General features: G+C 45.0%; 1 protein-coding gene across 22 annotated transcripts in view; it reads right to left on the reverse strand.

Moving 5' to 3' along the window:
* SFI1 (SFI1 centrin binding protein) overlaps positions 1-21734 on the reverse strand; it is a 122235-nt gene that overhangs the window by 28499 nt on the left and 72002 nt on the right. For 19 of the 22 annotated variants that reach the window (XR_001884854.1, XR_001884856.1, XR_001884855.1 and 16 more), the window contains 7 exons: positions 19514-19670; positions 17069-17230; positions 13620-13690; positions 11228-11320; positions 8653-8750; positions 7216-7282; positions 2801-2931 (listed from right to left, as the gene is read on the reverse strand). Coding sequence is in view for 19 of the 22 variants with exons in the window: in XM_017868956.1 (XP_017724445.1) it covers positions 2801-2931; positions 7216-7282; positions 8653-8750; positions 11228-11320; positions 13620-13690; positions 17069-17230; positions 19514-19670 (779 nt within the window). In the remaining 3 variants the exon portion in view is untranslated. The remainder of the gene's footprint in view (positions 1-2800; positions 2932-7215; positions 7283-8652; positions 8751-11227; positions 11321-13619; positions 13691-17068; positions 17231-19513; positions 19671-21734) is intronic. The other 3 variants (XM_017868971.1, XM_017868970.1, XM_017868960.1) reach the window with 1 other exon arrangement.

Consider the following 21734-nt stretch of genomic DNA (forward strand, 5'->3'; position numbering starts at 1 on the left):
TGGCCAATTTTATATTTTAGTAGAGATGGGGTTTTGCCATGTTGGTCAGACTGGTCTCGAACTTCTGACCTCAGGTGATCTGCCTGCCTCAGCTTCCCAAAGTACTGGGATTACAGGTGTGAGCCACTGCATCCAGCCTGAAGCCAGCTTTTTTTTTTTGAGACGGAGTCTCACTCTGTGGCCCGGACTGGAGTGCAGTGGCCGGATCTCAGCTCACTGCAAGCTCCGCCTCCCGGGTTTACGCCATTCTCCTGCCTCAGCCTCTCGAGTAGCTGGGACTACAGGCGCCCGCCACTTCGCCCGGCTAGTTTTTTTGTATTTTAGTAGAGACGGGGTTTCACCGTGTTAGCCAGGATGGTCTCGATCTCCTGACCTCGTGATCCGCCCGTCTCGGCCTCCCAAAGTGCTGGGATTACAGGCTTGAGCCACCACGCCCGGCCAAAGCCAGCTATTTTTTGAAAGAATCTTATACCAGCCCACAATATAGGACCTACGTAAAGGCAAAGCTGCTCTGTCTGCAGAAGCTGGAAGAGACAAGAGTTGTCCTTTCATCAGCCTATATTCCCCGTGGCCACCACCTAAAACCATCTCCCTGGACTTCATGCTAAGGAACCCAGAGTTTTGGCTAATCTCAAACTAGCATTCAAAACCCTCCAGATAGATAGATGGACAGGCAATTAATTAATTAATTAACTTATTTATGTATTTATTTATTTATTTCGAGATGGAGTCTCACTCTGTTGTCCAAGGCTGGAGTGCAGTGGCGCTATCTCAACTCACTGTAACCTCTGCCTCCTGGGTTAAAGCGATTCTTGTGCCTCAGCCTCCAGAGTAGCTGGGATTACAAGCATGCGCCACCACACCCTGCTAATTTTTGTATTTTTAGTAGAGACAGGGTTTCACCATGTTGGCCAGGCTGGTCTGAAACTCCTGACCTCAAATGATCCACCCACCTCGGCCTCCCAAAGTGCTGCGATTACAGGCATGAGCCACCGCACCTGGCCTGAAATTCTCCAGATTTAAGATGACTGCAACTTCTCCCAATGCATGCCCCTCCATCTCACCTCTCTGTCCTAAGATAAAGTACACTGAACTTAAGGTTTCCAAAACTGTCACTTTACTAGTTCCATGCACCTGCTCAAATATCTGTTGAATATCTATCTATAGGGTCAGCCCAATCCCTTCAGTCTGGGCCTCCCCATCTTGCCCACTCCAGCCACCATCCTCACCCTCTCACTCACAGGAAGCCTCTCCCAGATACTTCCATGCTCAGCCTCCCTCGGCACTAGCTCTGAGCGCTGAAAGAACTTGTGGCTGACATGACTGGGGACACATGGATCTATTCTCTTGAATTAGTTCTCAGTTGTTTCTTGTATGTCAATCTTATCTCCTCACAAAAATTTCACCCTCCTACAAAATCATCAAAAAGCTCTTCCTCTTGATCAAGAAGAAAGTACCTGGACTTTGGAACTGGAGATGTGAATTTAAACCCTGGCTGCGCCACTTACTAGCTGTGTTACCAATTATCATTTTGAACATGATCTCTCAGGATGGCTGTGAAAAGGAAATTATTAATGAAGATAATGATGCCATGGGCAGAATGAGTTTATTTATTTGTTTTCTGTCTTCCATCACACAATGCCCAACACAGTGGCAGACATACAGTTAGTGATTAATAATTTCTTCATTACAGACCGGGCGTGGTGGCTCATGCCAATAATCCCAGCACTTTGGAGGCCAAGGTGGGCGGATCACAAGGTTAGGAGTTCGAGACCAGCCTGGCCAACACAGTGAAACCCTGTTTCTACTAAAGACACAAAAAATTAGCTGGGCATAGTGGCGCACACCTGTAATCACAGCTACTTGGGAGGCTGAGGCAGGAGAACTGCTTGAACCCAGGATGTGAAATTTGCCGTGAGTTGAGATCATGCCATTGCACACCAGCCTGGATGAGACTCCATCTCAAAAATGAATAAATAAATAATAATTTCTTCCTTATGTCTCACCACATACTAAGAACCTGCTGTGGGCAAGTTTGCCCCTTGTGGGAACTAAAAAGATGTAGCTCTGCTCCTTGAGCTTTCTAATTTTTTTTTTTTTGAGACGGAGTCTTGCCCTGTTACCTGGGCTAGAGTGCAATGGCACAATCTTGACTCACTGCAACCTCTGCCTCCCGGGTTCAAGCAATTCTACTGCCTCAGCCTCCTAAGTAGCTGAGATTACAGACATATGCCACCACTCCAGGCTAATTTTTGTATCTTTAGTAGAGATATGGTTTCACCATGTTGGCCAGGCTGGTCTTGAATTCCTGACCTTGTGATCGGCCTGCCCTGGCCTTCTGAAGTGCTGGGATTACAGGCGTGAGCCACCGCGCCCGGCCTGACCTTTGTAGTTTTGTTGATGACTATAATTTCAAGACTTCAAAAAGCCAGGTTTAGCAGAATAGGAATGAAGTGTTTCGGGGAAATGACACTCAAGAATGTCTGCCAAGGTGATGCAAGGTCTACCATGCTCTGATCCGGAAAGCTAATGAGCTGCTTTAATGGAGCTCTCAGTGGCTAATGATGAAACAGGCTGTTTTGAAAGCCCTTGCAATAAAGATGGACAAAAGATTTCCCAGGGGAAATACTATCTTGTCTTTTCCTGCTAGATGAAATCAATGAGCCCACATTATCGAAAATCCAGGAAGTACTAGGGCCTGAGGTCTGGGAAGCCGAAAAGCACAGCAAATGGGCTGCGTGATTGGCAGAGTTAGATTTGAGACACCTGCCCCAGTGCAGACAGGAGCTGAGCAGCATACCTGTGCAAACGTGTTGCTTTTGCATTGAGGACACTATCCTGCTGGCGCCATCGCCAGAGTCTCTTCCACGTGTGGAAGGCAGCAGGCAGGGTTCTCTGCTGGAAATGACCATCCGCTCTGGCCTGTAGCAGCTGAAGTAAAACAAAGAATGACCATTGCACTTAACTTTTTTTTTTTTTTTTTTAAATATGACCTTTCAGGGTTACACTCTTGTGGGAGGATTGCTTCCTATATAATAAAATGAGAAAAGATGAAAATTATTATCTTTGCCAATATGCTAGAAGAAAAATGAAAGAGGTGAAAAAATTTTCACTTAAACATTGGTTAAACATTTCTGCAAATACATACACACACACTCTCTCTCTCTCTCTTCCCCATGGCTTAGGTGTTCATACCCATTACCTGTTTCACTGTCTGTTAGCATGCGACTCACTGATATGTATAGGGTTTTCAAACCTAAACAATTTATTAGTCCTTTGTCACGTGTTATAAATCTAAATATTTCCCCACTCCACAATATTTATCTTTTGATTTTGTTTACAGTGTTTGTCATACACATTTATGTAATTATAAAAGTCTACTATTTTACTGATACATCAGTAGGTAAGACAGACAATGGACGTAAGAATACACTGTATATGCCTCCATGATCCAAAACTTGGGGGGAAAAAGCATATATGCATGTGTAGAGGTTTTTTTTTTTTTAGACAGTCTCACTCTGTTGCCAGGCTGGAGTGCAGTGGCACAATCTCAGCTCACTGCAACCTCCGCCTCCCGGGTTCAAGCGATTCTCCTGCCTCCGCCTCCCAAGTACCTGGGACTATAAGGCACGTGCCACCACACCCAGCTACTTTTTGTACTTTTTAGTAGAGACGGGGTTTCAACATGTTGACCAGAATGGTCCTGATACCCTGACCTCACGATCCGCCTGCCTTGGCCTCCCAAAGTGCTGGGATTACAGGTGTGAGCCACCGTACCCGGCCAACATGTGTAGAGGTTTTAAAAACACGGCTACAAATTCTTTGATCTTCCTTCACTGAGAAGTGATCTATGTTTCCTCCCCTTGCATCTGGCTGGGATAGTGACTGCTCTGACGAATAGGGCATGGTAAAAGTGACACTATGTGAGTTCTGAGGCTATATAAAGAGCCACAGAGCTTCTGACTTGTTCTGGAACACTCATTTTGAAGCTCTGATGGCTGACTACCCCAAGGCCACCATGCTGCAAAGAAGCCCAAGCCTCACAAAGAGGTCGTATACAGGTTCTCTGGCTAACATTCCCAGTTGAGCCCAGTCTTTGAGTCATTCTAGTCCAGGATCTAGAGATGTATGAAGAAACTTCTAGATGATTTTAACCCCTTGCCGTTAGAATCTTTTCAGCTGAGGCTAATTTTGGAGCAGAAACCAACCATTCCCATAATGTTCTGTCTCAATCTTTGAGAATCCATAAAGCATAATAGAATGGTTGTTGTCTTATACCACTGAATTTGGGGTGATTTTTTACACAGCAATAGATAACTGGATCAGTATGCATATGTATATGTATATGAATAGATGGGTACATACACTCCTACCCCCACAGAGGAAGAGAGATACCAGCTTTACCCATTAAATGTCATGAATGGTTTCATTTTTTCTTCTTCATGTCTTTTTATACTTCCTAAATTCTCTATAATATCTACACATTGCTTTTCTTTCCTTTTTTTTTTTTTTTAATGGGCATTTTCAAATGCAAGCAAAAGTAGAAGCTGACAGTATAATGAATACCTATTACCCTACCACCCAGCTTCAACAGTTAGCAAACAATTCACCATCTTGCAGAGCACCATCCTTTGGTATTCGTGGGGGACTGGTCCAGGGTCCCTCTCAGATACCAAAATCCATGGATACTCAAGTCTCTTATATAAAATGGTATAGCAGGCCAGGTGCAGTGGCTCACGCCTGTACTCCTAGCACTTTGGGAGACTGAGGCAGGCAGAGCTCAGGAGTTTGAGACCAGCCTGGGTAACATGGCGACACCCCACCTCTACAAAAAAATTACAAAAATTAGCTGGGCATGGTGGCTTGCACCTGTAGTCCCAGCTATTTGGGAGGCTGAGGCAGGAGAATCGCTTGAACCTGGGGAGAGTGAAGCTGCCGTGAGCCAAGATCATGCCACTGTACTCCAGCCTGGGTGACAAAGTGAGACCTGTCTCAAAAACAAAATAAAACAAAAAACTAACAACAACAACAACAAAAAATTGATGTGGCATCTGCATATAACCTAGGCGATCCTCCTGTATACATCTCTAGATTACTCATAATACCTAACACAATGTAAATGCTATGTAAATAGCTGTTATACTATATTGTTTATATATTGTTTAGGGACTACTGACAAGAAAAAAAGGTCTGTATATGTTCAGTACAGACACAACCATTCTTTTTTTCTCTGAATACTTTTTATCCATGGTTGGTTGAATCCACGGATGTGGAACCCACAGATACAGAGGGCTGACTGTATGTTACTTTTTCAAAAGGAAGAAACCCACAAAAAATAATATTTTTATCTTGTCTAAGAATAGAAAGAACTGACATGCTCCTGGGATACCTATACCGAGAGGTGATATTCAGATTGTTAGCTAAAGGTTTAGGAATGACTAAGCAGTGCTCTTCTTATTTTTCAGACCTGCTACACCTTTGAAAGCAGGCCATGCTAGATCAGCTGAGAGATGAAAATGCTGACCCCAGACTGTCTGCCAGTGTTCGGCCCCTGTGTCAAGGAGAGTGCTCGTTTTCCAGGAAGGAAATAAAAGAGACCCTCAGCTTTCCACCTTGAATAAATACAACCTTTCAACTCTGACACTCAGTCTTTTTCTGAAAGGCTTTCCTACATTCTGGTGAACTTGCATTACTTGAACTTAAGATAACAAGTGGCAATGTCTTTTCAAAGCCAGTAACATAATCCAAAGGCATGTCAAAGAATGCAGTGACTCTAGCATTTCCTAAGTGTGGGAGGCAAGAGTGACGCAAAAAGAGGCCATGCCCTACAGCATCCAAGCTCTACCAACTGATATCATCCTTGGAAAAAAGCTCTAAAGAAATCAACGGCAGTTCATTTGTTAGTCTGTGCATTCATTCATCCAAATATTAGCACATACCCCATGCCAAGCACTGTGTCGGGCTAAGGAGGAAAAAGGGACAGGCTGTACTCTAAAGGACTTCACAGCCTGTGAGGAAAGAGAAGCCAGTGAACAACCACAAGATGAATATTCTGATAAAGCCATGCCTCAGGGGTAGGGGTGGAGGTGGACTGGCCTGGGGGAGGAGGTTACATCTGAGCTGGAAAGGAGTGTGAAATTGAGAACTGGAGGTACAAAGAGAAGCAGGAGAGATAAGCAGGAGAGCACAGAGGACCTTTAGGGAAGCACTGGCAGCTTAAGCCGTCAGAGTGCAGTTGTGAAGGAACAGAGTGGCAACAGAAAAGGGGAGAGAAACAGACAGGAACCAGCTCCCAAAGGAGTTTGTAGGCCTTGCTAAAAATTTGGATTCTATCCCCAAACTATAGGGAACTAGCTAACAGGTGAATTTAAAGATTCGCCTCTTAGACTCCAGCAGAAGATGGAGGTATGGGTAGGGTGGGCAGCATGAAAATAACTGGGAGGAGTTTGGTTTGTGTCTTCCTCTGTTACACTCCAGAGATGACCAAAAAGGGGGCACTTCTCACAATGGCAGACACCATCAATTGAACCCTTTCCCAGTGAGTGTCAACATGGCCTTGAAATCCTTCTCAGTTCAGCATTCCAGAAGGTACTCCCAACTGGCAGAATGGGCTTGTAAGGTCACACTTATTTGTCACTCTGGTGCTAACGCATGAGCCCTGGGAGAGCAGGAATTTTGTTGACTTTGTATCACGGTTGTATCCTCAGTGCTTAGTGCAGTGTCTGAGGCACAGCAGTTGCTCAGTAAGTATTTCTTAAATTGAATGAATCTATCTTTCTCAATCTGCCTTTACTTATTTGTGGTCCTGACCTCACATCCTCCACCTCCGGGGACACGTGTCTCACACTGTTTAGTACTGGGATGCAGCACTTACGCTCTGCACCTCTCCGTGTATCTCTTGCAGGTCCCACTGGGTGATGGGCTGGCTAACTCAGAGACTAAATGAATTTGAGTAAAGATGTGAATGGCTGATAAGAGCTCAGTACTTTCAGAGAGAACTTGTATTTTCATAGCAGATAAGAAATGGGAATTACGCAGACTTTCTGATATCAGAGGTGGAAACTGGAAGAAATGCCTTTGAGCTTTTTCAACACCCTATCTTCCAAAGAAGAATGACAAGACTTCTTGGCATAGGTCTTTTCCAAGAATCTTTCCAAAGCAAATGGGTCCAAGAATGTAAGCCAGGAGAGCAATCTGCTAAAAAGTACTCCATACCTGCTTGTACCGCCTCTTCTGAGTATACTGCAGCCACAATTTGATACACTTGCACAGCAGTGCTATCCTGAAACAAAAGGAAGAACATCACGTTTTTAAAACTTTGTTTTAAGGCAGGTAAATCGGGTACAGTTACTTCCTGTGAGTTAAAGGCACCCCATGGGCTTATTAGTTTCATTCTAGGAGAGAGGGCAATAAGAACCTGGTATCTAATGTAACATCTGTCAACCTCTGATTCTGGACTGTGGATTGCCTACAATGTTGACAACTTTCTTGTGAAACCTAATTAGACCACCAAAAGCACAGTAGCTCTGGAGTTTAGGAAATATGTATGAAGTCCCCTAGATATCCTGAACTTTCTGGTTTCATGGCCAAAGTCTGGGGGTCCATGACATGTTGCCTCTCACACTAGGTTTTGTAAACCAGGGTTTGGAATAATATGTCCTGATAACTCTAAATGAGTCAGTTAATTACTGGAATTCTAACTCATTAAAAAATGCTTCAAAATTGGACATAAACTATGCAAATTAAGTTGATTATACTGTGCATGGAGGGAAAGGGGAGAGCAAAGAAAGGGAGGACATGTTGAACATTTCTGGCAGCAAGAAAGTTCATACTTCCTTGCTCTGCAGAGTAAGATCTTACTCCTACTTGTAGGGAGGGGACCAGGCAACTTTTATTTTTCCCTTTATACTTTCCACCCTATACATTCTGAGTTGTCCTCACAGAAATGTAGTGTTTTATTTATTTTAACTGAATGACTAGCGCTAAAATATTGACAACATTCCCTGCACACTTTAAGACCGAGTCACAAATGTCCCTGACCCTTCTCTTTAACACTAGTGCCGGGCGCGGTGGCTCACGCCTGTAATCCCAGCACTTTGGGAGGCCGAGACGGGTGGATCACAAGGTCAGGAGATTGAGACCATCCTGGCTAACACGGTGAAACCCTGTCTCTACTAAAAATACAAAAAAAAAATTAGCCGGGCGTGGTAGCAGGCGCCTGTAGTCCCATCTACTCAAGAGGCTGAGGCAGGAGAATGGTGTGAACCCAGGAGGCGGAGCTTGCAGTGAGCCAAGATCGCGCCACTGCACTCCAGCCTGGGCGACAGAGCAAAGACTCCGTCTCAAAAAAAAAACACTAGTAATGCATGAATTCTAACTTGTGAACATATTGATGCCGGTAGGACCAAGGCAGTGAGCGACCAGGCACATACTTCCGACTATGGTGGCCAAGAACTGATGCACATATGCTTATTCTATCTCCCATCTGATCAGCCAAAATCCCAACAAACGGTTTATAGCACGACCTCCACGTCAGCAGGCCTTTCTGAATCTGCCACACTAACTCATAGAAGGGCAAGCGATTACTCCTGGAAAACAGTAAGTCAGAGGCACAAAGTCCCTGAGAGCCAGGGATGAAGCCAGAGTCCCTACCTGTAGTGGTCCCAGGCAGCACGCAGTAAGGGGAGCTGCTCTCTTTCCTTTTTCTCCTCAATCTGAGACTGCCAGAGGTTCCAGAACCTGTGCAGCAGCTAAAGCACGGTAGGAAGGAAATGGAAATTTACTGAGATGAAAGGTAAAACAGTGAATCCTTACTCCAACAGACTGTGAGCTCCCCCAAAGCAGGAATTACCTCAGTTAGGAGCAGCCAACATACATTGGGCATACAAATTAATGATGGCTGAACTATAGAGCTATTCTGGGCCAACATAAAAGGCAAAAAGATGGTTCTTCCAGTCTATGGAAATCTAGATGAAGAAGCTATTCCTAATCTCACAGAAGACAAGGACATTTCGGAAAGTCATTTTGGAAATTAAAACTGATTTTATTGCATATTCCTACCTATGAAGTAGTCTTGCATAAATGTTTAATTTCAATCTAAACAAGTCCTTAGATGTAACGATTATAGGAACCATGTAGACTAAAGCAAAATTAAATGACATCAAAAGGAAACAATCAGACAAATCAAGAACATAAAACATTGGGCCGGGTGTGGTGGCTCACACCTGTAATCTCAGCACTTTGGGAGGCCGAGGTGGGCGGATCACCCGAGTTCTCAGGAGTTTGAGACCAGCCTGACCAACATGGAGAAACCCTGTCTCTACTAAAAATACAAAATTAGCCGGGCGTGGTGGCACATGCCTGTAATCCCAGCTACTTGGGAGGCTGAGGCAGCAGAATCGCTTAAACCCGGGAGGTGGAGGTTGCCGTAAGCTGAGATCACATGATTGCACTCCAGCCTGGGCAACAAGAGTGAAACTCCATCTCAAAACAACAACCAAAAAAAAAAAAAAAAAAAAAAAAAAAAAAAAAAAAAAAACCACAGAAACAAAAACAAAAGCAAACAAACAAAAACCCCACAATAAAATTCTACAAGGCTAGGCATGGTGGTGTGCACCTGTAGTCCTAGCTCCTCAGGAGGCTGAGGCAGGATATTCTCTTGAGCCCAGGAGGATGAGGCTACAATGACTATGATCGCATCACTGCACTCTAGCCTGGATGACAGAGCGAGACCCTGTCTCTAAAAAGAAATATTATAATAAAAAATAAATTGTATATACAAAATAACTGGCCTGTCCTTTTTTTAAAAACAGGCAATCATTTAAAAAAGTATACATTATGCTAAGTGAAATAAGCCAGCTGCAAAAGGACAAATACTGTATGATTACACCTATGAGGTCTCTAGAATAATCAAGTTTATAGAGACAGAAACTACAATGGTGGTTTCCAGGGGCTGAGGAAAGAGGAAATGGGTACAGAGCTTCAGTTTTGCAAGATGAAAAAGTTCTAGAGATGAATAGTGATGATGATTGCACAATGAGGATGTACATGCCACTGAACTGTACACTTAAAAATGGTTAAGGTGATAAAGTTTAAGTGATCCTGTGATCCCAGCTACTTGGGAGGCTGAGACATGAGAACTGCTTGAACTTGAGAAGCGGAGGTTGCAGTGAGTCGAGATCGCACCACTGCAGCTGCACTCCAGCCTGGGCGATAGAGCAAGACCCTGTCTCAATAAATAAATAAATAAATAAATAAATAAATAAATAATAAATAAATAAATAAATAAAGTGTATTTGGGTTGGGTACAGTGGCTCACACCTGTAATCCCAGCACTTTGAGAGAGGCTAAGGTGGGCAGATCACTTGAGCCCAGGAGTTTGAGACCAGCCTAGGCAACACAGTGGGACCCCGTCTCTATAAAAAATACAAAAATTAGCTGGGTGTGGTGGCTTATAGCTCTAGTCTGAACTACTTGGGAGGCTGAGGCAGGAGGATCACCTGAGCCTGGGAGGCTGAAGCTGCAGTTAGCCACTGCACTACAGCCTGGGTGACAGAACAACACCCTGCCTCTAAATAAGCAGAGAAAGAAAATGTGTTTGTGTCACTACATCCCCTAGGTCAAGGTTAAAATCCAAAGTCCCTCAACTTTGAGTCAACTATCCATTTTCTTAGCAAACGGATAAAAAAAAAAGGGATCAAACAAGGCAAAAATAAGAGTTTTTCTATCAATAGGTAGGGATTACCAAGGAAAATGCAAACTAAAGAGGCCGAGCACAGTGGCTCACGCCTGTAATCCCAGCACTTTGGGAGGCTGAGGCGGGCGGATCATCTGAAGTCAGGAGTTTGAGACCAGCCTGGCCAACATGGTGAAACCTCGTCTCTACTACAAATACAAAAATTAGCCAGGTGTAGTGGCGCACGCCTGTAATTCCAGCTACTCAGGAGGCTGAGGCAGGAGAGTCGCTTGAACCTCGGAGGCGGAGGCTGCAGTGAGCTTAGACCGTGCCACTGCACTCCAGCCCTGGCAACAGAGAAAGACTCTGTCAAAAAAAAAGAGAGAGAGAGAAAGAAAATGCAAACTAAGGTTTTAGAGTTGATAGTCTGGACAAATCTTGAAGCACGAAAGTCTTTTTAAAAAGAGTTCTGCTTAATTTGGCAGGACTGAAAAAAGAGCAAGAGAGAATGGCCATCAGGAGAGGTCCCTTGATACAGACGACAACCCTCACCGTGACACCATGCTGCCGGTGAGCGAGATTCCTTCTTATTTGCTGGAGATGGGCGTGGGTCACATTGTCTTTTAGGGCTCTAAAGCAAAAATACTGTGCAAAGAAAGGACACAACTGATTACAAGGACTGGAATCAGCAGCGTCTGTAAACCAAGAGCAGGTGAAGGCAGACCGCGCCTCAAATGAGGGGAGAGAAGCGTGGTCACAGCTTCTCATAGCTGTTATTTCCCTGAGTGTTTCTCTACTTTGAGATTCACCTGGGAGTCTAACACAAGCCAGCCTGCGCAGCAGGCACTTAATAAATATTTGCTGAACCCTCCCTGCTGTCCATCTATACTGCACAAGAACAAACACACCCACACCAGGAGAGAACCCCATGATCCACACGACAATTCTACAGACCAAGGTAAACATCAACTGTTGCCTGTCAGAAAAAGACAGACTTTTTGTCCGTGGTGGTTTTGTGTTTTTGTTTGTTTACCATATGGGCTCAGTGCGTACATTTATATGATTATAAATGCAGTGCTGCTAAAATGGAAGAAGGAATCTTTAGTGAAAGGAAGGGCTGGGGTTGGGCCAGGATGGACCTGGATCCAGCTCCATCAATAAAGCCTAAAAGGCCAGGTGCAGTGGCTCACACCTGTAATCCCAACACTTTAGGATGCTGAGGCAGGAGGACTGCTTGAGCACAGGAGTTCAAGACCAGCCTGGCCAACAGAGGGAGACTCTGTATAAAAAACTAAAATATTAGGCCTGGCACCTGTAATCCCAGCACTTTGGGAGGCTGAGGTGGGTGGATCACGAGGTCAGGAGATCAAGACCATCTTGACTAACACAGTGAAACTCCATCTCTACTAAAAATACAAAAAATTAGCTGGGCATGGTGGCGGGCACCTGTAGTCCCAGCTACTCGGGAGGCTGATGCAGGAGAATGGCATGAACCCAGGAGAATGGTGTGAACCCCGGAGGCAGAGCTTGCAGTGAGCCGAGATCACGCCACTGTACTCCAGCCTGGGAGACAGAGCGAGACTCTGTCTCAAAAAAAAATAAAATAAAATAAAATAAATCTAAAAAATTAGTTGGACATGGTAGCATGTGCCTGTGATCCCAGCTACTTGGGAGGCTGAGGTGGAAGGATCACTTGAGTCCAGGAGTTCAAGGCTGCAGCAAGCTATGATTGTAACATGGCACTTTAGCCTGGGTGACAGAGTACTCTAATAATAATAATAATAATAATAATAATAATAATAATAATGATGATGCTTCAACAGTGGGCATGGTGGCACACACCTATAGTCCCAGCTACTCAGGAGGCTGAGGTGGGAGGATTGCTTGAGCCCAGAAGTTTGAATCTAGCCTGGACAACATAGTGAGACCCCATCCCTAAAAAANCCAGGAGAATGGTGTGAACCCCGGAGGCAGAGCTTGCAGTGAGCCGAGATCACGCCACTGTACTCCAGCCTGGGAGACAGAGCGAGACTCTGTCTCAAAAAAAAATAAAATAAAATAAAAATAAATCTAAAAAATTAGTTGGACATGGTAGCATGTGCCTGTGATCCCAGCTACTTGGGAGGCTGAGGTGGAAGGATCACTTGAGTCCAGGAGTTCAAGGCTGCAGCAAGCTATGATTGTAACATGGCACTTTAGCCTGGGTGACAGAGTACTCTAATAATAATAATAATAATAATAATAATAATAATAATAATGATGATGCTTCAACAGTGGGCATGGTGGCACACACCTATAGTCCCAGCTACTCAGGAGGCTGAGGTGGGAGGATTGCTTGAGCCCAGAAGTTTGAATCTAGCCTGGACAACATAGTGAGACCCCATCCCTAAAAAATAATAATGCCTCACAAATTGGCTAAGCAAAGCTGATTTGCCCATATTTCCCCAAGCCTTAGGCTTCAATTTTCTGAGACAGAAGTGAAGATATCAGACTGGATTAGGGGTTTTCATACTGTGCTTTGTGGAGCCCCACAGGCTCCTGAAAACATTCGAAGACCACCTCGTATAGCAAGGGAAGGGAACAGTAGCAGGTAGAACAGGGACAGACTCCCTGACATGCTTCAACCACAACATGGCTACTTTGACCTATTTTATAGATGAGGCTTCCGCCACTCAAAAGGGGTTTTCCCATGTAAAAAAAAAAAAAAGCTCAGGACTAAATCTCTGAGGTTCCTTTATAGCTCCAAACCCCTCTGACCCTACACCATTAGCACCTGTAATTCAAAATGAAAACAGGGACACCTACAATGAAAGGAGGGTTTCATGACTAAAACTCACCCATAGCTGACTGCGTTTAATGAAGGTGATAGGGGTCAGGGTACCCCAAGAGTGGATACCCAAGCAAGGCTGCCGAGTGGAGCCATGCCAGGATGCAGGGCTCTTACCAGCTGGCTGTGCCTGTGGTGCTCTTCTGCCATCTCACACTGGGCAGCTTCTTCTGCACACAGCAGCATGTCTGCCAGGAAGTGAAGGCCTCCAGTCTCAACAAGGTTCTGGCCCCTAAACAGTGCATTCTCAGCAAGCCACCTGAAGGGCCGTGGCTATCGGGGATAACACACGTGCCAGGTGGGCTGAGGTCCACCTCTGTCTACTCCTGATGACCCAAGGAAGCAGTGGGCAAAGGGAAACCCCGTCAGTTACTGATCAAACATCTGGTCTTGCACTTCTCCCCTTGAATGCTCATGAGATGAGAGGCAAAAAATACCTGAGATAAACTGCTACCAATTTCAGTAAACATTTAGAAATCACCATATCTAAAGCAGAATCTGCTCCTTTTTCTGTAACCACTGTTTTGGAATCACAATCCAGTCAGATGTCTGAGCTCAAAACCTTAGTTATTTTCTTTTCTTTTCTTTTTTTTTTTTTTTTTTTTTTTTTGAGATGGAGTCTCGCTCTGTCACCCGGGCTGGAGTGCAGTGGCCGGATCTCTGCTCACTACAAGCTCCGCCTCCCGGGTTTATGCCATTCTCCTGCCTCAGCCTCCCGAGTAGCTGGGACTACAGGCACCCGCCACCTCGCCCGGCTAGTTTTTTGTATTTTTTAGTAGAGACGGGGTTTCACCGTGTTAGCCAGGATGGTCTCGATCTCCTGACCTCGTGATCCGCCCGTCTCGGCCTCCCAAAGTGCTGGGATTACAGGCTTGAGCCACCGCGCCCGGCCAAACCTTAGTTATTTTCAAACCTTTTCTCCTCCCACTCTCATCTAATCGGTCGCCAAGTCCATCTGCTCTCTTCCTAAATCTCTTGGCTCTCTCCATCCCCTCCTGCTCTTCTGTCCCCACCCCCAACACCCTGCAGTTCATCCGACTCATCCCTTACATAGACTGGTAAGTGAGCCTCCTCCCATAACTGGTCTCCCACCGGTGCTAGCCTCTCTCCGCTAATCCAGAATTATCCTTTCCAACGCACAAATCTGACTGCATTTCTTTTCCTTTTTTTTTTTTTAAGAGACTGGGTCTCACTCTGTCACCCAGTCTGGAGGGCAAGGGTGCCATCATAGTTCACTGTAGCCTCAAACTCCTGGGTTCAAGTGATCCCCCTAAAGCACTCGGATTACAGGTGTGAGCCACTGCCTCCAGCCTCTTCTCTTCTTAAAAACCTCTGATGCCAGGTGTGATGGTGTGTGCCTGTAGTTCCACCTACTTGGGAGGCTGAGGAGGGAGGATTGCTTAAGTCCAGGAGTTCAAGACTGTAGTAAGCTACCATTGTGCCTGTGAAAGCCACTGCACTCCAGCCTGGGCAACATGTGAGCCTGTCTCTAAATTTTAAAAAGTTAAAAAACCTCCAGAGGTTCCTGCATCTACCTTCCCACCATCTATACCTCTACAGCTCACTAGATTCTTGAATGCTTTTCCTCACCTCTAAACCTGCATAAATGTCATTCATTTTTGCCTTTTCCAATCTTCTGCAGTCTTCCCCTAAGACATCAACCTTCCCAACTTCTCATCTCCTATGACTTAAATTCTGCACAAACATTACCTCCTTGGCTGAATCTCCACAGTCGCTCTCACAGGACTTGATACAAACCTTTATGACAGTAGTTATCATGCCATATTTAAAGATCCATTTTCATGTTTATTTTCCCCACTAGACAATGAACTATCATTAATCTGAGCTTCCTCGTATCCAAGAATTTAAGCAGGAGTTTACACAAAGCAAGACTTTGATGAACAAAGAAAATGTGTGGATGAACATCCTAGGCAGTCCAAATTCTTATACTTGGGCACACAGTATGGTAGGGATAGTGATTAAGAATATGGCTGGGTGGCCAGGCATGGTGGCTCACGTCTGTAATCTCAGCACTTTGGGAGGCCGAGGCGGGTGGATCACCTGAGGTCGTCAGGAGTTTGAGACCAGCCTGGCCAACATCTAGAAACCCCGTCTCTACTAAAAATACAAAAAAAAAATTAGCCAGGCATGGTGGTGCATGCCTGTAATCCCAGCTACTCGTGGGGCTGAGGCAGGAGAACTGCTTGAACCAGGGAGGCGGAGGTTGTGGTGAGCCAAGATTGGGCCATTGCACTCCAGCCTGGGCAGCAAGTGCGAAACTCCATCTTAAAGAAAAAAAGAAAAAAAGAAGCATATGTACACAGGGCTGGACGCGGTGGCTCATGCCTGTGATCCCACTACTTTAAGAGGCTGACTGAGGCAAGTGGATCACTTTGGGTCAGGAGTTTGAGACCAGCCTGGCCAACATGGAGAAACCCCATGTCTACTAAGAGCACAAAAATTAGCTGGGCGTGGTGGTGGGCGTCTGTAATCCCAGCTACTCAGGAGGCTGAGACAGGTGAATCGCTTGAACCCGATAGGTGGAGGTTGCAGTGAGCTGAGATGGCACCACTGCAATTCAGCCTGGGTGACAGAGCGAGACTCTGTCTCAAAAAAAAAAAGAAGAGGCTGGGTGTGGTGGCTCATGCCTGCATGCCTGTAATCCCAGCACTTTGGGAGGCTGAGGCAGGTGGATCACCTGAGGTCAGGAGTTCAAGACCAGCGTGGCCAACATGGCGAAACCCCATCTCTACTAAAAATGCAAAAATTAGCCAGACATGGTGGCACATGCCTGTAATCCCAGCTACTCGGGAGGCTAAGGCAGGAGAATCGCTTGAACTCGGGAGGCAGAGATCGCAGTGAGCCGAGACTGTGCCACTGTACCCCAGCCTGGGTGACAGAGCAAGACTCCATCTCAAAAAAAAAAAAAAAAAAAGAATATGTACACAGGAGTTAAAGGCCCAGGTTTTGAAAATCCTGAATCTGCCAATGACTTGTGACTTTAAAATACACTCAACTCCTCTGAATCTGTTTCCCTGTCTGTAGAATGACAATAGTGACACCTACTCCACAGCACTGCTATGAGGATGAAGCATAGTGTCTGCTACATAGTAAAAGCGCAATAAATGGAAGCTTATGGTCACGGTGACAGTATCACCAAGAAAAAGCCAGTGGTGGCTATTTCCACCACCTGGTGGGTAGAGAAAAGCACTTATATTATAATACCAAAAAATGTTCATCAGAAAGTGGGATTACCTCTGAGGGAAAAGAAAAAGAATGCAATCAGGGAGAAGCAGATAGGTGTGCTAGCAAGGTTCTATTTTGAAAGTTGGGTAATAAGATACATAGTTGTTCATTTTATTATTTTTAAACTATAAATATATAAGTACTCTTTTTATACACAATCCCAATTAAACAAAAAATTTTAAGACTGCCAACAGAGAAAAGGCTGTTTTAAATCATTTGGCAATTGTTTCCCATGTATCTCATGACTTTCGTTTCACATGCTGCTAAGCTCCTGCTGTCCTGGCTGAGGCAATGGACAGCCTGGGTATCTGAAAGGATACAGTGTTTCCAGTGAGTAAAGGTGCGCCGCAGGGCCATCTTCCTGGCCAGTTTCTCCACCTGGGCATGGTAGGCATACAAGCTCTGCCTCTGCTCCCAGGCCTGCTGCCAGTCACAGAAGTGTATCTGGAGCACGGTGACATGATGGAATCGCTCAGCCATCTCTGCAACAGAGAAATAACTGCTGCTCCCTCAAGGTTAGAAGATGAGGCTGGAAAACATCTTTAAGCACAGCTCTGCAACCCCGACTGACTGCGCCGGAGAGCAGGGCTGTTCAGGCCCACACACACACACACACACCCTGCTAAAAAGTTTTTTTTTTTTTTTTTTTTTTGAGTTGGAAGCTGTCGCTCTGTCGCCCAGGCTGGAGTGTAGCAGCACTCACTGCAACCTGTGCCTCCTGGGTTCAAGCAATTCTCCTGCCTGACTCCCGAGTTGCTGGAATTACAGGCATGCGCCACCACCCCTCGCTGATTTTCTGTATTTTAGTGGAGACGGGAGTTTCACCATGTTGGCCAGGCTGGTCTCAAACTCCTGACCTCAGGTGATCTGCCCGCCTCAGCCTCCCACAGTGCTGGGATTACAGACGTGAGCCACCACGCCCGGCCAAAATACAAGTTTTTTTAAACCTTGCAAAGTCACTAGAAATCCCTGAGTTATATCTCCTCTCTCCAAGGAAAGAGAAAAGGTCTGTGATTTTAGGGAGGAGGGTGCTATTACATCAAAGGGCTGAGGCTTCTGGTTAGATACTGGTAAACAGGAATGATAACTGTTGCTTTCAAAAGGACTGTTTTACTTTTGCTTCTAAACAAATGACTCCTGGATAGGACTTAGAGATTGAGTTAATGACATAAAATTCAGCTGCCATGCTGGCATAGGCTTTTTTGAGCTTTCAGCCAACCTGATCCTGGCTGCCAGCTTCATCTCCTTTTAATGCTACTCAGATAATGGTCTGATGAGCTAGGGCCAGGGAAGGGGATAGGAATCAGACCTGGAATTTGAATGCTGTAACTGGAGGCAGGCGTTAGTCTATAGCTTATCATGTTAAACAGCTTAATGCCTTCACATTTCAGGACTGGGCAACTGGACTGCTGGTCTGGGGTCACTATCCTCCAAAGAACACATTCGAACTCTCCCAAGAGACAGTGTTGGCAGCCTAAGAGATTTCTGCAGCGAGGTTTGGCTGAATGCCAGAGACCCCTAACCCAGTGTCTAGCACAGTGCTTGACTCACTTGGGTATAAACTCAATAAACTTAACTTAAAAAGTGTACCAGTGTTCACATTTCTGTGTATTATTACTTCTGAATCTAACTGGGAAACAAAACCATATAAACAATATCCAAACAACTTGATATCAAAATCACATGTATTTGCATAATTGGAGACAAACAGAAACTCTCCAAATATCTATTAATAGAAGAATGGCTAGGTATATTAAGGTAAGCCATCCTACAAAATATGAATAGTTGTTAAAAAAAATAATAACATTCATAGCTGGGCGCAGTGGCTCATGCCTGTAATCTCAGCACTTTGGGAGGCTGAGGCGGGTGGATCACAAGCTCAGGAGATCAAGATTCTCCTGGATAACATGGTGAAACCCCGTCTCTATTAAAAATAAAAAAATCAGCAGGGCACCATGACAGGTGCCTGTAGTCCCATCTTCTCAGGAGGCTGAGGCAGGAGAATGGCATGAACCTGGGAGGCGGAGCTTGCAGTGAGTGGAGATCACGCCACTGCACTCCAGCCTGGGCGACAGAGCGAGCCTCCATCTCAAAAAAAAAAAAAAATTATGATAAATACTTAAGATGTAGGAAAATGTTGATTAACTGTGTGGAAAAAAGCAAGATACAAAGCCATAGGTTATCAACATATTAATCAAAATAATTACAATACTTACAGCATAATGAAAACCCTATTTAGATAAAAAATATACAGAAGAGGCCGGGTGCAGTGGCTCACGCCTGTAATCCCAGCACTTTGGGAGGCCAAGGCAGGGGGATCACCTGAGGTCAGGAGTTCAAAACCAGCCTGGCCAACGCGGTGAAACCCCATCTTTACTAAAAATACAAAACTTAGCTGGGCGAAGTGGTGGGCATCTGTGATCCCAACTACTCAGGAGGCTGAGGCAGAAGAATCACTTGAACCCAGGAGGCAGAGGTTGCAGTGAGCTGAGATTGCGCCACTGCACTCCAGCCTGAGCAACAAGAGCAAAACTCTGTCTCAAAAAAAACTCTATCTATAGATAGATAGATAAAGATATATAAATAAAAGGCCAAAGGGAAATAAATGTGACTCAAGGATGATGTATTTTCCTCCTTAATCTCCTTTTACCAACATTGCTGGAGTAACATCATTATATTACTACTTAGTACAGTAGCAATGGCAGCAGGAGAGTGGAAATTGTGACCAGATCCTCTGTCTCGAGAGCCTGGAGCTTCCTACTCACCATTCTGTTGTCTCTTTACTCTGCGAACTTGCAGGTATTCAAGCCAGGCCTTCAGAAATCTCCGTTTTTGCCAGTGCCGATGGTGTTTCACCGCAGAGACAACCTTCTGTTTCTCCTTCTGGACATACAGGAGCTGTTCCCGCCACTGTGACCAAGCCTGAAAACCAGAGAAGAGGCAATAGTCAAAGGAGAGGTAGGAAAACAGGGTGAAGAACAGGTGGAAAGGGAAAAGAGAAAGACACACACACTGGAAAGGCTGAAATTAGAAATAAGGAAGTGGCAATCCCCTAGCGCGATCATAAGCTATGGGATTGTGGGGTAAAAGGGTCTTTAAGAGGGACATTCTGCTTTCAAAAGTAATTTTTTTCTGGATTAAAAAAAAAAGCAGCAGCAGAAGAAAATCAGCAAGCAGATGCCAGGCGCAGTGGCTCATGCCTGTAATCCCAGCATTTTGGGAGGCCGAGGCAGGCAGAGCACCTGAGGTCAGGAGTTTGAGACCAGCCTGCCCAACATGGCGAAACCCCATCTCTACTAAAAATACAAAAACTTAGCTAGGCATGATGGTGGGTGCCTGTAATCCCAGCTACTCAGGAGGTTGAGGCAGGAGAACTGCTTGAACGCGGGAGGCGGCGGTTGCAGGGAGCTGAGATCACACCACTGCACTCCAGCCTGGGCTACAAGAGTGACCAACTCAAAACAAAAACAAGCAGACAAGGAGCAGAAACAATCCGAGGGGTGACATAATTCATTTAGATTTGGGATAGGGGAGGGTCTGCCTTTTCTTCCAAAGTCAGAGGATGCTTACTGTGAAGTGGTCCTTTTTCAGGCAGATTAGTTCCAGGGATGCCTATCTATAGAAGCTAAGGGTCTACAAGGGTCTATAAATGCACACCCTTAGATCAGTGATAATGCATGTCCTAATCTGAAGATGACTTAGACAAAGATTTCATATCTTTTCTTCAACCTGTCATACCTCTCCTCTCCCTCCTCACAACTGAATACCATCGTTCCCATTTCACTAAGAAATAAAAGCAATCAAAAGAAAATTTCCTCAAGGTCCACCATGTTTAACCACCCACCTGCCCACGGGCTCTGTCTTCTCTCTCTCCTGCTACTCTGCTACTCTGGATAAACCGTCCATCCTCCCACCAAAGTCAGTCCCCTCCCAACCCTGTCCCGCTCTGGCTACATCGCATCTTCCTAAGTTTACCGCCTTGGCAGTTGCCCTCTTATAAATCACCAGTTTTCACTCTCTATAGATTTTTGAAATCAGCATATCGATGTGTTATTATTTTCCCCATCCTAAAAAAATTTCTTCAGGATGTAACAACTAAAAGCAATGGGTGACCTTTGATTAGACTATGGAAATGAAAATAGCAACAATAAACAGTTTGAATGTGAACTGCATGTTACATATTATCCTATCAATATTAAATTTCTTGGAATACAATAATGATATTATGGTTATGTGGGAGACTGCCCTTTTTAGGAGATACAAGCTTTAAGATAAACTTTGTGTCTATAATTTTAGAGCAGGTTGAGGCTGCAGTGAGCAGTGATCACACCACTGCACTCTAGTCTGGGCGACAGAGTGAGACCCCGTCTCAAAAAAATCAAACCAAACCAAACCAAACCAAACCAAAAAACCACAATGTTTAGGTTAAACTGGGTGAAACACAGTATCTACCTTTTCTATGATTTGGTGTTTGTCAAAAATAAAAAGTTGTGGGGGGAAGATTGCCATCACAAAATTACTTTCTGAAAGGAATAAACCAGTGATTCTCAAAGAAAGCAACACCCCTCTCTAGACTCTAGACCACACTGTGCCACCCAGCTAACACTTTGGTTCTTTCTGTTTCAAGCTCCTCAAAAGAGCTATTTTCTAATCTCTGTCTCCCAGGCAGGCCTTCTTGAGCCCACTCCCACGGCTTACTGAATGAAACCGCTCTTATCAAGTGCATTGGCAATCTCCACGTTGCTCAATCCAAAGGTAAGATTTCAGTCCTCATCTCCCTTGATCTGCCAGAAGTGTCTGACAAAGCCTCCTCCTTCCTTCACCTGGCTTTTGGGATGTGTCCGGGTCCCTGCTTTATGTGGCTGACTCCCACCTCTGTGCAACTCGCAGGCTCAGCCCTAGAACCTCTCCTCTAGCTACACTCACTCCCTTTATTTTTTCACACACCCTAGTAGGTTTTTTTTAAAAAAGAGATGGGGTCTATGT

This window comes from Rhinopithecus bieti, unplaced genomic scaffold, assembly GCF_001698545.2.
Source record: "Rhinopithecus bieti isolate Rb0 unplaced genomic scaffold, ASM169854v2 scaffold_4666, whole genome shotgun sequence".
Taxonomy (NCBI): Eukaryota; Metazoa; Chordata; class Mammalia; order Primates; family Cercopithecidae; genus Rhinopithecus; species Rhinopithecus bieti.